This window comes from Orcinus orca, chromosome 5 (assembly GCF_937001465.1).
Source record: "Orcinus orca chromosome 5, mOrcOrc1.1, whole genome shotgun sequence".
Classification (NCBI taxonomy): Eukaryota; Metazoa; Chordata; class Mammalia; order Artiodactyla; family Delphinidae; genus Orcinus; species Orcinus orca.
The window spans coordinates 62,216,842-62,234,644 of record NC_064563.1 but is presented as its reverse complement, the minus strand read 5'-3'; the positions used below and the strand labels follow the sequence as shown (position 1 = coordinate 62,234,644).

Genomic DNA, 17,803 nt, shown 5'->3' with positions numbered 1-17,803 from the left:
TTTATTTATTTATGGCTGTGTTGGGTCTTCGTTACTGCACTCAGGCTCTTCTCTAGTTGCAGCAAGGGGGGGCTGCTCTTTGTTGCGGTGCACGGGCTTCTCATTGCGATGGCTTCTCTTGTTGCAGAGCATGGGCTCTAGGCGCCCGGGCTTCAGTAGTTGTGGTTCGCGGGCTCTAGAGCGCAGGCTCAGTAGTTGTGGCACATGGGCTTAGTTGCTCCGCGGCACGTGGGATCTTCGCGGACCAGGGCTCGAACCCTGCATTGGCAGGCGGATTCTTAACCTCTCTGCTGCCAGGGAAGTCGCTGGAACAATTTAATATAGCAGGAGAACACTAGTCTCTGCAGCAGGGTAAGACATGGCACAGGTGGGCTCTTCCACACAGAGGTGGAGGGAAGGAGGATCAGCTGGGGTCCTCGGTTGCTGTGGAGACCCACAATGCATTTATCTTATTATTCCAATGACTGCTACTCTCCCGCTGGTTGTCTGATTTCATCCCACCACATTGTCCTTCCACTTACCCACTGGTGTGCCTTTAAGAAAACACAATGTGCTTTGGAAAATTTGTATGAGATACCCAACATTGTCCTCCAAAATATAATGTAAAATGCCCTGAGATAGTTCTGTCTAGATAAATCATAGTGAATTATTTTAGAAGGTTACCAATTATTTGTAAAGCATTCATCCCTTAAATTGTTTTCTTAAAAAACACTGCATGTTTACTTAACAAGATTTGCCTAAACTAAGGAAATTTATAATCTCCTAGTTTTAATTCCAGCCTATGGTTAAATAGGAAAATTTCATGAATTTGGGATTTACTCATCTAAAATATTAAGTCACTCGAATGGAACAGCAAGAGAATAGACTCATCTACTTGTAATAAAAGACAGAAAGGTGTTTTTACTGTTAGAAGCATACTGCTCTTAAATATATCATCTCTTTATATAAATAAGATGATGAAATGGTATAAAAATTCGACTTAAACTGACTTGCAAACTATTCAAGTAAACAATTTCAGCTTACCAAAATTTGTTACTGCTCCAGTCACTCAGATGGTTCATAGGAAAATCAAGGAAATATCTTCTTCTCCCTCAAGCCAACATAAATTATCTTAGTTCAACAGGTGAGGAGCTATTTACAAGCTTTGCTCAAAAATCATATTTCAGAATCACAAAGAGAATGAAAGCTCTCAATGAGAATTCTCATGTTTGTTCATTTTCAAGATAGGGAAAAAGAAAAACATAGACTAGTCTCTTTCAAATAGTGTTTTGAATATACTAATCAGAGTGGCAGGAGATTATAATAAATTATATAATCTCTGTATATTTAAAGAATAAAGTTTCTTGATATTATGCAAACTGTGTTATTTATATTCCCAGGAGTTAATTATTTAAAGAAATAGTGCAATCTGAAAAATTAAAAAATATTTGAAACATTGAAGAGAAACACAGAAGGTAATGATATAAAATTAGCTTTTCCATAAATGAGATAGTGGTGAGGCAAAAGAAAAGAAACTTCTGCCAGAGAGTGATGGTTCACGCATTTCTTTTTCAAGTCTGGACCCTGGAAGGAGCGCTCCAACACAGGCTCTTGCCGCCCTAAGCTGGACTTCATGAGAAGGTGGGGCAGCCAGGCTCTCCAAATACTGAGTCACACAATCTTGTAACGCTCTGATTTTGCTGATTTGGGCAGAGCAAATGCTTCCTTCCACATTGTCAAAATTCCATCAAGTTGGCAGTATCCCAAACCAGAACAATCTAAACTTTAAAAGTGCAGATATGTTTTCTAAATTTTTAAAGGAATAATGTAAAAGGAAATGCATGTTAATAGAAATGTAAGATATTTCTAATATATTATTTGAAATGTTTACAATAATCTTGGGAATTCATGTTATCTCCATTTCTCAGACGAGAAATGCATCTTAGAGAACAGAAGTAATTTTCCCAAGGTGACTCAGCTAGAATGGAGAGGACCCAGCATTCAAATCACACCCATCAGCTTCTAAAGCCCTTGTTCTTCATCACACGTCACCTCCTATCAGCCACATCTAGCTTATCCGCCTAAGAGAACTCACAAGACCATCGATTTCCCTTCTCATTTCAAGCCCTGATTATTAATTAGTTTATAGGGTTAATATGAGTTAAGTGATTTTAAAGAATATCACTTTCCTCCAGAAACTTTGTAAGATGAATTAGGATTGTCACCCGATCTGAGGCCATACACAATTTCGTGCCTCCCCTCCCAAATTCATTCTCAACCTCTTACTCTTAGAACTGCTAATGGCTTCCATTTTGTTCCATTTCAATTCAACAAATGAGATTGAATGTGTACTATCCGTAAAGCCATAAGTGAGGCAGTGGAAAAGTTAGAAAGATGAGAGAGAATATAAGAAGTATGAAGACCTTTATGTCTAGTAGAAACAATTAGATAGTACACTGTAAATACAGTTTTGCTTTTCGGAGGACAGCACAGGAGCCACATCAATATCCCTTTTCCCCTCCTGGCCACACACAGTGAGCTGCCAATGAGGAAGAAAGCAAGCGAAGATGGAAGAAAGGAACAAAGCAAAGAAAGCAGGAAAACAAGAACAGCAGGAAAGCAAAAAGGACGGAAAGAAATCTGAAGATCATTTTCAGCATAGTAGAAAATCTACACATACTAGGTACTCACCAAATACTTTTTAAAGTGAAAAAATAAGGGATGCTAACAAAAAGGAGAAACAAAATGTTTGTCAAATTACAAAATTCAAAAGTAGAAGCTAATGGTTAAAGGACAGAAAAAAAGGACAAATTTTTATTCTTTTATCATTTTGAGGCTAGTTCCAAAAATAATTTTTAGTTATGTAGTATGCTAATAGACTGTCCATCCCCTTTAAAAATCAGCCCTGACTTGCCTTGGTGTTCCATAACATAGAATTTCATAGTTGGAGGAAGATGGTAACCATGGGCTGCCCACCTTTGCACAAAACTTTGGGAATTTGCTCTTGACACATAAGGTACAGGTTTTTTGTATGCTTTCAATGATAAATGTCTGTTGACTGATTAAGAAAAAATATCCTGACCATCTTAATGAGGCAAGTGTTCAGAAGATCTCTTCTAGCATGAGTCCAACTTGTCTGTAAAAACCACTAAACAAAAGTGTTCTAAACACAGATTTTTTAAATGAATTTCCAAAGTCACACCTGATAAGCGCTAACCAGAAAAATGATAATAACAAAAGCCAATTTTTTTGTTGTTTATTTTTCTTTTTTTGGCCACGTCGCCGACGTGCAGGATCTTAGTTCCCCAACCAGGGATCAAACCCGTGCCCCCTGCATTGGGAGGGTGTAGTCTTAACCACTGGACTCCCAGGGAAGTTCCAAAAGCCAATTTTATTGAGCACTTCCTATGTACTGAGCATTTTGTGTGTATTATTTACATGAATTATTGCACTGGAGTCTTACATGGACTCCATAAGTGAATATACACTTAGCAGATGAGAATACTGAGAATTGGGAATTCCCTGGAGGTCCAATGGTTAGGACTCCATGCTTTCACTGCCAAGGGCCCTGGGGTTTGTGAATTAAGATACCACAGGCCGAATGACACAGCCAAAAAAAAAAGAAAAAAACAACAACTGAGGATTATAGAGATTAATTTGTCCAAAGTCACCATTAATAGTAAATGGTAAACCAGGATTTGACCCCAGGCAGTCTGACTTCAGAGAGTATGCTTTTTTTTTTTTTTTTTGGTATGCGGGCCTCTCACTGTTGTGGCCTCTCCCGTTGCGGAGCACAGGCTCCGGACGCACAGGCTCAGCGGCCATGGCTCACGGGCCCAGCCGCTCTGCGGCATGTGGGATCTTCCCGGACCGAGGCACGAACCCGTGTCCCCTGCATCGGCAGGCAGACTTTCAACCACTTCGCCACCAGGGAAGCCCGAGAGTATGCTTTTAATGGCCGTTATATAAGGTCTACTAGTTGTTATATTTTTCTTTTCTACAGTTAAGCAGATCCCTTTTCTCCAATTTCTTTTGGAAAGATGCTGAGCTTTTTTAAAATGTGTTTCTGTGGAAGATCTCTAGCAATTGTATGGAAAGTTATCAACAACTGCTACAGAGGGTAGCCAACAAAATTATGCTAGGACAATGACAGCCACAAATACAGTCATTTGCAAATCATAATTTTGATCACAGTCATAATTTTGAATAAAGAGAACAAAGCATAATATTATTTTTAGGGTTATTTAATTCTTTCTTCTTTCCCTTCACCTAGTGCCGATCATTCAGTGCAATCAACAGCTGGGGGAATTAAATGCTTTCTTCTTTGGAGACTGTAATACCCTAAAATCCAATTAGCTTAAACCAATTAAAATGCTGTTTTTAAAGCCAAGGCATTTCCAGGAGGTTGCTGTTAACTGTGGAGCATTTTTCAAAATCATGCAAAGAAGAAAAGAAATGCCTATATCAGAGTATATTTGTGAACTCCAGAGTTCCACCTACGTGCAACCTATGTGCACATAATGTCAATTTTTGGATCAGAAGTTCTCACAGTGTGGTGCCTGGACCAGCAGTATCAGCATCACCTGGGAACTTGTTAGAAAAGACGATTCTATGGCCCACCCCACACCTACTGTCTCAGAAACCCATGGGCGTGGAGCCCTGCAAAGGGTGGTTGAACATGACCTCCAGGTGATTCCAATGCATGCTAAAGCTTGAGAACTGCTATTATAGTCATTGTGCTACTAAAATAACTGCAACTCAGACTTACAGGTGTAACTGTCCTGTGTATCATTCCTCTAGTTAAATACTAAGAAATACCTGCAGTTTACAAGCATTATTTATGTTTTCCCATATTACAGATTTGCCTGTCATGAAATTAGATGTAAATTTTTTTAAAAAGTGTTGTTCGAAAAGAAGGCTGATCTTTACTATATGTTATAGACTGTATTTCATTCTCAGTCCTAAATCAGCCTGTCTGGGCACGCTGCTGAGTTGCTAAAAAGTCTCAGAACCTTTAGATGTATACTACTCTCAGCTTGAAAAGTGCCTCTGTTTACATTCACTACCTTCTTATATTTTATAACATTTACTTTATGCTTCCTTGGGCAAAATAAATGTCTTTAAAATGTGAGGTAGATAATATTTGAATCAGTAATAACATAAAGCTTTTCTATCAATGTGGAAAATAGCACTTACCTAAATAGTAACTGTACTATCAAAATAAAATTTCATTTGCACAGTAAGATTCTATTTACACTTGCTGTTTTAGGCAGAAAAGAGAATATGAACTGTAAGTCTAGAATCCTGAGAGAGAGATTTTCCTCTTCTTCCTGATATATGGTACGCTTTGCATCCTGTGATTCATAATCCACTTGGGTCATGAAACATTGATGAAGGGAAGCCAGTGACAGTAATGGAGTCCTGTTAGGTCAGGCTTCACAGGAAAGGCAGATCATATTTCACTGGTGAAAAGTGCCTCTAATAAAAGGAGGTGCCTTGGGAAACAATATTAGTGCTTTCTCTTTCTTCTCCTAATGTCATTCATGACATTATTATACAAATGCACAAAGTTTTTTTCTTACTATGTGCCCACATGTTTAAAAATTTATTTGTTTATTTCATTCATGAAGGAACCAGCAGGAAGACAAAAGAGTTGGTTCCAAAAGCAAAGGATTAAGGAACAAAGATGTATATAGCCCGTTGGGAAAGAAATGCCAAAATAAGTTTACCAAGATAGATGTAAGACTGATTAACTTTCTACATGACAGTAAAGTCCTGTCATCTTTGGGGTTAACTTCTCTACCAGGCTATAACACTCTAACAAGCTATCAATTCTAAAAGGTTATAAACCATCTGCACCTTTATATTTGTTAATCAAATATATTGTCACCCAAGAGCGTCAGATGAGGGTTGAAGTGGGCTGAATGGTGGCCCCCCAAAAGTTATGTTCACATTCTGATCTCTGGAACCTGTATCAATCTCCCCCTTCCTGCCTCGATTGTCTGGGTTAGAATAAGGTAGTAGCTTCCACAGGGCCCAGAGAATACGGGAGGATGCTTGTTCATGATGGCCACTGGGTCTGGCCCACCAGAGAGCAAGGCACTGATGCCAGGGCAGGCCCCGACCAGCCCTCATGGCCCTCCCGTTTCAGACCACAGGCGCTGCTCCAGAGGTCTCAACTCTGAGCTGCTCACAGGCCTTGCTCTTTACTAGGCACCCCACCTGGGCGTCCTGCAGCCACTCCCCACCCCCAGAACCAGGGCTTGCTAGCACAGAGCTCTGCCACTCCAGGCACAGGACAAAAAAACAAATCCCTCCCAATCTCCTATAAATGCTCTTTAGACTCCAGACTGGCCAGGAGGCCTTGAGAGAAATATCTTTAATTCAGTCATTCATATATTCCCTGACAGCATATTTTCAACCAATATTTGCTGATTTTTTATGGAGCACCAACTATTTGCAGGAGATGCCAGGGATACAGCAGGGAATAAATATATCAAGGAGGAGAAAACATATATTAATGTTCAAATAAATTAACCTTTCACATTCATTAAAGCAAAATGCAGTCTAAGACTGTTATTTATGCTCAGAAATTTTCCTATTACTTTATTTTTATTTTCAGCCCACACTCTTTTAGACGGCTTCTTGGCTAACACCCTCAACCATGCATGAAACTCCAAGGGACAGCTTTTCTATGTTTTGCATCTTCCTAAAGTGGCCAGTTGAGCACAGCCTCCTGTGAGAGGCAGTCCGTCCAGTGGTTAGGCACATGGCCCAGAAGCACCAGCCCTACCACTTAACTAGCTGTGAGACTAGGGGCAAGTTTTAGTTAATTACTTAATTGCTCTCTGTGCCTCAAAGTCGAGGAGTTAATGGTAGGACCCACCTCAGGCTGCTGAAAAGACAACAGGAGTTGTAGTAAGTAAAGGACTTGAAGCAGCATCTGGCATTTAGTGAGCCCTGGTATTCCCACTGTGTAATCATTAAAGAGGGGGGTTCCTCCTGAGGACCGGGGATGGTGGAGAAAGAATGAAAAGCAGCTGAGCGGAATAGATGGTTAAGTGCTGGGTGAAGAGCAAATTTTCACTATAGTTTTGGTTCTCAAACATGACTGCTCTTCAAAATCACCACAGGAGCTTTTCAAACTTAATATAATTTTCAAACTTAATTTAATTCCTGGGCCCCACCTTCAGAGGTCACTTCATTGGTCTGGGGTGGGACCCAAGCCTGTTCAAGTAATTCCCATAGAAGTGGAGGTTGAGCATCCTTGCAGGACAGCAATGTACCATCTGGCCGAGGAGCCACGCCTGCTCTGCAATGAAAGGGGGCAGGGGACTCCACTCCGAGCCTCTCTCCTCCTTCTCCCCAGACCTAGCTGCCTTAGCAGTGCAATCCGTCCTCCCGCAGTCCATCCACAGGCATCCTTGGGGCATGCATCACTTGTCAGGCCCTGGGCTTGGGAGGGGGCAATACAAAAGTTATCAGACAAAATCTTATTCACGTGGACCTCACAGCAGAGAAAGAAAATAGAGAAGAAAGCAAGCAGTTACGTGGAGAAATATCGAAACACTCTGAATGCTCATAGAGCTCTAATTGAAGTACCGTATATACTTACTAGGAAATCCCTGCGGAAAGACTGAGGTAGATCTGTAAGTACAAAATGTGGAGACTCTCCAAGGTACATTGTTGAATAGAAAAAGGTAAACCACAGAACAGCACACCATTTATGTTTCAAAAAGCTTTTTGAAAGACGTTACGATATTCTATCTATGGGTGCATAAATATATGTAACTTCAAAGAAAAAAGATCTAGAATTACACCTCTTATTTTCCATGATTAATTTTTTTTCAAAAAGAATGTATTCATTGTTTGTGAAATTTAAAATAATAACATTTTTTAAATTCCAGAAAACTCTTTGTGGGGGGTCTTCTGGAAGTATTTGCATTTAGCTAAGTTAAGATGTATATCACATTGCCTGTTAATTGTGACAAAGCAGTTGGCATTACCAGACATGATTTTATCTAAGTGACTATTATTGAGCAGAGAGCAATGTCCTTAGGAAATGGGACGTGAGACAGATGTGTGCCAGTAGAGATAAGGCAAAGGAAGGAGAATTCGGCATGAAGCTCAGCTGAGTATAAGGAGAAAGACCTAGCAGCTACCTTCCCTATCTGCAACTTTCACAGTTTCACCTGAGGCTGGTCCTCCTAACAAGCTGAAATCTCGAACATCAGCTTCCAGGTCTAGCCTACTAATAGAGATTCTCCATCTTAGCTGCATATTAGAATCACATGGGGAGACTTACTAAAATAGCAATTCCTTGAACCAAGACCAATGAAAAGTAAGGTCTTTGGGAGGTTGGGCCTGGGCGTTGTTTTTAATACGACCAGGGCTGAGACTCACTGTTGGAAGACGTATGCACGCACCCTCCCAGTTTGGACACCCTCATGCTTGAAAAGTACTCCAAAAATGGCATCAGTTGCAGGTGCTTCTTAAACTCTAGGGGACTATGGGAAAAGGAAAAATATTTGCATTTTTGTATTATGTGATTCCGAAATGATAACACCATGTGTTTGGTTTATTTCAGGCTCGACTGACCAAAGAACAACGCTGGGGAAGTGCATTGCTTTCCAGAAACCACTCCTTAGAAGAGGAATTTGAAAGGGCAAAAGCAGCAGTGGAGGTAAGTTTTTTGGTTTGTTTTATGTTTCTGAGAGTGGAATTCAAAAAAATCAAACTTCAGCAGGATACATATTAAATGGGTCTTTATAGACATGAAATAATCATGACTATGATTGTTGGAATGAGACGTGTTACCAGAGAACTTTTTTTTTTTTTTTTTTTTTTGCGGTACGCGGGCCTCTCACCGTTGTGGCCTCTCCCGTTGCGGAGCACAGGCTCCGGACGCGCAGGCTCAGCGGCCATGGCTCACGGGCCCAGCCGCTCCGCGGCATGTGGGATCTTCCCGGACCGGGGCACGAACCCGTGTCCCCTGCATCGGCAGGTGGACTCCCAACCACTGCGCCACCAGGGCAGCTCACCAGAGAACTTTTGACTTCCCACCCAGGGTGACTAATAGATGTCACCTCTTACGCCAATTCTGTGGTAGATTAGTAGTGACTTCTGGAGTCTTGGGTCAGAAAACTCTGAGTCTTGCGTGTATCCCATGATGAACCTATGCTATGCATTTGCTATGCTTCTGTGAAGCCAGGGTTCATGCCTGATGTTTTTATCTCTCTGGCATCTAGCTCAATGTCTGAAACATAGACGGTTTTACTACCCCTGAAATAGTATACATTTTCCTAACTGGGTGGGGGAAAAAGGCAGGGCTGAGATATTCTAATCAATGGATAGCCCATCTTGACTTGAGCCATAATTTATTTTACTGTTAAGGGTGTCCAAAACAATGACAATGTTGATAAATCAAATGAAACATTTAATTTGAACATTACTTTCCTTATTTAGCCTTCTAAAGAGAGATAGAGAGAGGCAGAGAGAAGGAGGAAAGAAAGGGAAAAGGGAAGCCAGAAAAAAGCATCCTTTGCTGTTTTTTATGCATTTCCTTCCTGGGTAAAAGTGCAAAGAGTGCATCACAGGTGCCATCTATGATTCTCACCAAAGCTTTGCTAGAAGGCTATTTGAGAGTTGAGCTTTTCACCCAACCCAAGTACGAACTTGCCGGGACCTCTATTTCTATTACTGATGTGAAATCTTGAAACTTGAAAGTATTCCTGTAATATGGTTCATTTATGTGGCCATCTTACCTCTGGAATTTGGCTGAAATTATTATACTACGGGCAGTCTTTCAGTAACTCCATACTTGAAGTGCAATTAAATCACACTTGCAATTTAATATTAAAAAGATTCTTTATATTCTAGGAAATAATTCCAGCCAAATTTCCTATCATCATTCAGAAACCTAATAAGAGAACACTTTTATCTCATCACAATACAATCCACCCAAATTTCTTCTTTTAATTTTAACCTTTTTAATTAAAATAAAAGTTAAGGCATATTTAGTGCTCTTGAACGTGATCAACTGATAGATTTGATTGAGACCAGCTGAGTTCAATTAAGTTCAACTGCATGGGGCCTGTAGCTCAGTTTATCTTAAATGTAGATTCTTCCAGACTTAAGAGCTAATTTAAGTTTCTTTTGAGCTCCTACTGTGTATAGGACACTGAATTAGCATTAAAAAGAAGATGATTTAGAACCATAGAATCTTGGGGCAGTAAAGACTTTATAATTTATCTGGTCCCATTTATTTTTATTTTTTTTAACATCTTTATTGGAGTATAATTGCTTTACAGTGGTATGTTAGTTTCTCTGGTCCTATTTATAATGAGACAATGAGTTCAAACTCAAGACTTAATTACAAAGACTTAGTTACAAAGTAACATATCAACAAGGAAAAAATTGTCCATCTGTGTATCTATCTATTCATAAAGTCAGTTAATCTTAGTTTTGGTAGAGACCTTAGAAGTCATCTATCCCAACCAGGCATACAAAACAATATTTTTTCTTTTCAAACATACTTGACAAATTATTTATTCAAACATACCTGTTTCTACTTGAACATTTTCAATTAAGGGCAACTCACTTTTCAAGAAAACCTGTTTCAGTTTTCGACAGTCCTAACAATTAAGGAAGCTCTTCCCTGAATTAGGCTGAAATTGGACTACAAGCAACTACCAGTTTTCTTACCTCTGGCTTTGCCCTCTCTGGAACAAGGTAAAATTAGGTGAATCCCTTCTCTACATGACGCCCATTCACCCCAGGAAGCCTTGTTTTCTCCTGGCTTCCCCTTGTCTCTTTGGAATTGAGAGACCAGAGTTGTTATTCCATCTTGTTGCTAATAACTAAATAACAACAAACATCTCATTAACCAATATAAGTCTCATTTTTCCACACCACTATGGTCCTTTCCAGCTGCAAAATCCTAAAATGCTGTAAGTTACTTGAAGTAGTCATTCAGCAAACATTTGTGCTGGCTGCTGAACTAGGTACAAGAGATAAAGGAATGAGCTAGCTTTGAGTAGTTGTCTAACAATGGCATGGACCAGATGACCAACTCAGACAAGACATTTGCTCCCTTCTACTTCAGTTTCTTCATTATAAGATGAGGGGCTTGGATGTCTAATATACTAAATGCTATACGTTTGTATCTTCAAGTGAAGTGAATGGTAAGTACAGAATTCCCAGCAAAGCAGAAAATTGTAAGTACATTTGCTCAGCTGGAAGCCTGGAACTGAGAAGCTTCCTTAAGGAATGAGGGAGGATGATGCTGACGGGAAGGTGTGAACAGGTGTGGGGAAAATAGGCGCGAAGCATGGGGGCGGGGGTTGTGTTTCACTAAGCTGATGGTATATCAGACCTTCAAAACTGCACACACATGTGAACTACTTACTTCCCAGCGTTACTCTTATCCAGAGTTTAATCTAAATCCATAGTAGAAGACATAATAAAACGGATCCGAGTCTTGGAAATATACATGTCCCTTGACCCAGCCCCTTCTCAGAATTTATGCTAGAGAAATAATCATGAAAGTTTGCAACATTTTATCTGTAGAATTTTTTTAAATAGTGAAAATTTGGGAACAGCTCAAGTGTCCCATTACAGAGAATTAACTAAGTTAATATCTCTACAATAAAATGCTATGTAACCATTAAAAACTACATCATAGAAAAATATTTAACATCATGTAAAAATGTCTAGTGATAATTGGAATAATTTATATACTGAGTTTTACAATATGATCCCAACTTCGTAAAATGATAGTAGCTTAATACCTAACATGTTAGAATAATTTATTTACTGACAGTTTTACAATATGATCCCAACTTGGTAAAATGATAGTAGCTTAATACCTAACATGTTAGAATACATACTGTGTGCCAGGCCCCCCCCCGGGAGCTTTGCGTGGATTCTCATTTAATCCTCCCAGCAGTCTTATGAGGAAGGTAATATTACTATTTTCATTCTGCAGATGAGAAAACTGAGGCTTAAAGATATTGCAGACAGTTACGTGGCATTTTATAAGCAATTAAGATAGTCTGAAAATGAACAACTCTCATTTAGCAAGTTACAAAGTCATGATTTTCACCCAGACTCCAGAGCCCATATTCTGAATCACTGCACTGTATAAGCATAAAGAGAGTCTGTGCCCTAACCTTAACAGTAGTTATCCTTGGGTGGCTGGATTTGGAGTGATTTCTTCCATTTGCTATCTATATTTTCCAAATGTTCTGTCATAAACATGTTTTACGTTGGTAATCAAGGAAGAAGTGGTAAACTATAGACACTATATTAGAGTCTAAGATTCTTAAGAGAACTAAAAGTGCCACATTCTTCATTTCAAGACCAATAAAGAATGGCAGCACAGACTGGCTTCATCAGAGACTGTTCCAAACACTAGTAAGACCCAGATGAAAACCATGCCTGGAGCAAGCTGAATTTTTCCAAAGTCTCCATTTTTATATCACTGATGCCAATATTCCTTCTATTTCACATTCTATTCCATTCTTAAACCCTCATATTTTTTGGTCATCATCCTGCCTCATGACTTGGCACCTGGTTCTCCTGCGCCTAATCCCCTCACAAGCTCCAGGGGCACTGCTCTGCTCTCTATTCCTCTTGCACAACAGCCTCATTGCCTGCTGTCCCCACTCTGTCTTTTTTTTTAAAAAAAAAACAGTTATTATTTTATTTCACAGATGTTTAAACAGAGGTGAGCATAGGGACTGATTTTTTTTTAACATCTTTATTGGAGTATAATTACTTTACAATGGTGTGTTAGTTTCTGCTTTACAACAAAGTGAATCAGTTATACATATATCGCATATCTCTTCCTTCTTGTGTCTCCCTCCCTCCCACCGTCCCTATTCCACCCCCTAGGTGGTCACAAAGCACCAAGCTGATCTCCCTGTGCTATGTGGCTGCTTCCCACTAGCTATCTATTTTACATTTGGTAGTGTATATATGTCCATGCCACTCTCTCACTTTGTCACAGCTTACCCTTCCCCCTCCCCATATCCGGAAGTCCATTCTCTAGTAGGTCTGTGTCTTTATTCCCGTCTTGCCCCTAAGTTCTTCATGACCATTTTTTTCTTTTTTTAGATTCCATATATATGTGTTAGCATATGGTATTTGTTTTTCTCTTTCTGACTTACTTCACTCTGTATGACATTCTCTAGGTCCATCCACCTCACTACAAATAACTCAATTTCATTTCTTCTAATGGCTGAGTAATATTCCATTGTATGTGTGTGCCACATCTTCTTTATCCATTCATCTGTCGATGGACACTTAGGTTGTGTCCATGTCCTTGCTATTGTAAATAGAGCTGCAATGAACATTGTGGTACATGACTCTTTTTGAATTATGGTTTTCTCAGGGTATATGCCCAGTAGTGGGATTGCTGGGTCATATGGTAGTTCTATTTGTAGTTTTCTAAGGAACCTCCATACTGTTCTCCATAGTGGCTGTATCAATTTACATTCCCACCAACAATGCAAGAGGGTTCCTTTTTCTCCACACCCTCTCCAGCATTTCTGGTTTGTAGATTTTTTGATGATGGCCATTCTGACTGGTGTGAGATGATATCTCATTGTAGTTTTGATTTGCATTTCTCTAATGATTAATGATGTTGAGCATTCTTTCATGTGTTTGTTGGCAATCTGTATATCTTCTTTGGAGAAATGTCTATTTAGGTCTTCTGCCCAGTTTTGGATTGGGTTGTTTGTTTTTTTAATATTGAGCTGCATGAGCTGCTTATAAAGTTTGGAGACTATGTTGCTTCGTTTGCAAATATTTTCTCCCATTCTGAGGGTTGTCTTTTGGTCTTGTTTATGGTTTCCTTTGCTGTGCAAAAGCTTTGAAGTTTCATTAGGTCCCATTTGTTTATTTTTGTTTTTATTTCCCTTTCTCTAGGAGGTGGGTCAAAAAGGATCTTGCTGTGATTTATGTCATGGAGTGTTCTGCCTATGTTTTCCTCTAAGAGTTTAATAGTGTCTGGCCTTACATTTAGGTCTTTAATCCGTTTTGACTTTATCTTTGTGTATGGTGTTAGGAAGTGTTCTAATTTCATTCTTTTACATGTAACTGTCCAGTTTTTCCAGCACCACTTATTGAAGAGGCTGTCCTTTCTCCACTGTATATTCTTGCCTCCTTTATCAAAGATAAGGTGACCATATGTGCGTTTATCTCTGGGCTTTCTATCCTGTTTCATTGATCTATATTTCTGTTTTTGTGCCAGTACCATACTGTCTGATTATGTAGTTTTGTAGTAGAGTCTGAAGTCAGGGAGCCTGATTCCTCCAGCTCCGTTTTTCTTTCTCAAGATTGCTTTGGCTGGGCTTCCCTGGTGGCACAGTGGTTGAGAGTCCGCCTGCCGATGCAGGGGACACGGGTTTGTGCCCTGGTCTGGGAAGATCCCACATGCCGCGGAGCGGCTAGGCCCGTGAGCCATGGCCGCTGAGCCTGCACGTCCGGAGCCTGTACATCCGGAGCCTGTGCTCTGCAACGGGAGAGGCCACAACAGTGAGAGGCCTGTGTACCGCAAAAAAAAAAAAAAAAAAAAAAAAAAAAACCACAAAGATTGCTTTGGCTATTTGGGGTCTTTTGTGTTTCCATACAAATTGTGAAATGTTTTGTTCTAGTTCTGCCCCACTGTGTCTTTCCTCTGCAGGGAACATTCTTCCCCCAGATCTTCATGTGGCAGGGTCCTTGTTGTCATTCAAATTTTAGCTTGAGTGTCAACACCTCAGAAAAGCTGAACCTGACCACCAGTTGCTATCACAGCACCTAGAGTTTTGTTTTTCATCCTTATATTTATCACTTCGTCTTTCCTTACTTGTTTTTATTTATCTGTTTGTTCTCTGTCCACTTTAAAATGTAACCTCTGTGAGGAAAGGAAACTTCTCTCTTACTTAACACTGTACCCCAAGATCTAAAACAGTGCCTAGTACCTAGTATTTAATATTTGTTGAATTAATGGATGGATGGCTAGTTGTTAATCACCTAATGTGAGAAACACTTCTATCTATTGTTGCTTATAAAGTGCCGTATCACCTTCTAATGTAATTTAGTATTTGCATTTTCATAGCTGATGTAAACAATCAGTTCTGTCTGTGACGTATGGATTTCTACCAGGGACTGTACTGAAGTGTCCTCTGTGGCTGTCTCAGTCTCAGTGTCAGTCAGTGAGACACATTTATTACAGTGCAGGTAACACCAACTGATCTTGCCATGGAGTAACATTGGGCATGTTTTATACTCTGCATGGTATGAACTAGGCTATACTTACACTATGTAATACCTGACAACATGCGATTCAACTAACGTTGAGCTAAAATGCCCTAAAATTCCATCTCTTCTACTAAAGACAACTAACACCACATGCACATTTATTGCATATTTTATGTGACCTGGGAACCTGTTTATGTGCGAAGACTAACATTGCTTAAGCCCAGGTTGAACGGTTAGATCTTGTGAGGCCTTATGTGGGTGAAGCTTTTTGCCTGCATATCTTACATTTTATCACTGCAATTTCATCTCGGCTCAGCGTATTGTAATTTTAGAACAAAGAGCCAAATACTTCTATTTGGGGCTTTAAAAAAAAAAATGCCTCTTCCCTGAAGGAGCTTCCTCCATACTTCCTCCTGGATTTTCTTCCTAGCCAGAAGCCTAAACACACTGTCAGCTACAACAGGTCCCTGGGAAAGATGCACTGGGAGGCACAGAAGTGAGAAGCAGGGAAGGAGCCCCAGGGGCTCAGGAACGGAGATCCCTAGAGCGACCTGTGCTGTGTCAACAGAGCAGAGAGGAGGTCACGTGGGCAGGCAGCACACCTGCAACCACACATCAAAAATACCTCTTATCACTGTCAGCATGGAGGGAAAGAGCCAGCCAGCATCTGGCACTGTGTTTAGCTAGTTAGTCTCTCTAGGTACCTCAGCCTTCAAAATAAACTGGATGTAGCAACAAATTCATCAGACATGTTTGAAACTCCTTCTGTGCGCCAGGCACTGAGCTAGGTGCTAGGAATAGAAAATTGAGTAAGATAGCTCTGCCCTTAAAGATCTGGAAGAATTGCAGGTATTTTGCAGCTCAGGAGATCATCAAGCGTAGTTTATCCCATGGTATAGTTCAGCGGTCCCCAACCTTTTTGGCACCAGGGACCGGTTTCGTGGAAGACAATTTTTCCATGGACCAGGGTTTGCAGGGGGATAGTTTTGGGATGAGTCAAGTGCATTACATCTATTTTGCACTTTATTATTATTACGTTGTAATTTATAATGGAATAATTATACAACTCACCATAATGCTGACAGGAGGCAGAGCTCAGGCAGTAATGCAAGCGATGGGGAGCGGCTGTAGATACAGGTGAAGCTTTGCTCGCTCACCTGCTGCTCACCTCCTGCTATGCGGCCCAGTTCCTAACAGGCCATGGACTGGTACCAGTCCATGGCCGGGGGGTTTGGGACCCCTGGTATAGTTATTGTGGATTTACACGTTCATCTCCACGTGGAGATTTTGAACTCTTACAGGTGGGACCGTGTCTAATCTTTATGTTCTTAGCACCTTTCAGAGAGGCTGGTACAGAACGAGGCGCCACAAACTTTTGCTGGATGAGTAAATGAACATATTAGCAACTTATTCCTCTAATGCATTTATTTCACCTAAGTATCTCTTCTTTAATGTGTGTTTAAGAAATGTCACTAACTTACTAACAGAAGATGAACTTTGCCTGTGCTTGGCAGGCATCATTGAAAGCTACCTCCTAACTTCCCATTTCTATGTCCTATCTCAAAGGACATAGCTCTCAAGATAACTCTCCTTCAGACTCCAGGCTAACTTTCCCTCAGCAGTACTATAAGAAAAAGCACAGACAAATTGGTAATTACTGTTTAAGAACAAGGATAGTGAGAGAGCTTAATGCTAACTAGACATTCCTTGGTCTGGAAATGTGAGTGACCTTCTTTATCTCTAAGTTTAACTAGGAAATGTCATGTTCAAAACAATGTAACATCTGATAGGCACCTCAGAATTAAATGACTGAAGGGAATTGGAGACTATTCTTGAACTCCTTTTGTTAATATAGGATCATGTAAGAAACTTCTGACTTGGGTGCCCGCCTACCAAGAAGATTATCTGTCTCTACCACCCCCTCATATTTTCTCTTGCTTTCTATGACAGTGTCACCTCTTCGAAGTAGGTGGAAGAGATTAATGGATTAAACACTACTTAAATCATTCTGACTTAGATTCAATATTCAAAAAAGAGAAAATCTTCTGAAAATATATGGAAACATGCTTTGGGCAATATTGAAGGAATCTTGAGGTTAACTTCTTAAGATCCAGATTTCCTAAAGCTTAGCACGTTATGTTAGCTAACATGCTTCCCACGTCAAAGTGTAGATAGATCACATAAAGATTAGATGTGTTGTGAATTCATTGGGAAACTGGCAACGTTGATCTCATGATGAGTCAATATTCTTCCATTTTTAAACAAAGAAAAGTTGATTCTCAAAAACGATATGAAGCATAGATGAGACTTAATGTCAAGTGACTCATGACAAACCCACATAGGTGAAATGAGTGAAAGTATAAAGACATGTCAGATGGTCTGAGATAAATTTAAAGGAAGAGAGATATTTAGAGTCCACCCATAATTTAAGTCGGTGTTTTGAACAGTTACCGTATTCTTTCACTCTCCCTTGATATCCGTTGTGTAAATACCAAAGTAATTAAATCTTTGACTTGACCCTTTTTTTAATATTTTTATTGGGGTATAGTTAATTTACAATGCTGTGTTAGTTTCAGGT

The 17,803-nt window shown here is 39.9% G+C and overlaps 1 protein-coding gene across 10 annotated transcripts in view; it reads left to right on the top strand.

Annotated features, from left to right (window-relative positions):
* PEX5L (peroxisomal biogenesis factor 5 like) overlaps window positions 1-17,803 on the top strand; it is a 254,902-nt gene that overhangs the window by 173,600 nt on the left and 63,499 nt on the right. For all 10 annotated transcript variants that reach the window (XM_049710654.1, XM_049710653.1, XM_004270504.2 and 7 more), the window contains one exon: window positions 8,567-8,662. In XM_049710654.1, the coding sequence (XP_049566611.1) occupies window positions 8,567-8,662 (96 nt within the window). The remainder of the gene's footprint in view (window positions 1-8,566; window positions 8,663-17,803) is intronic.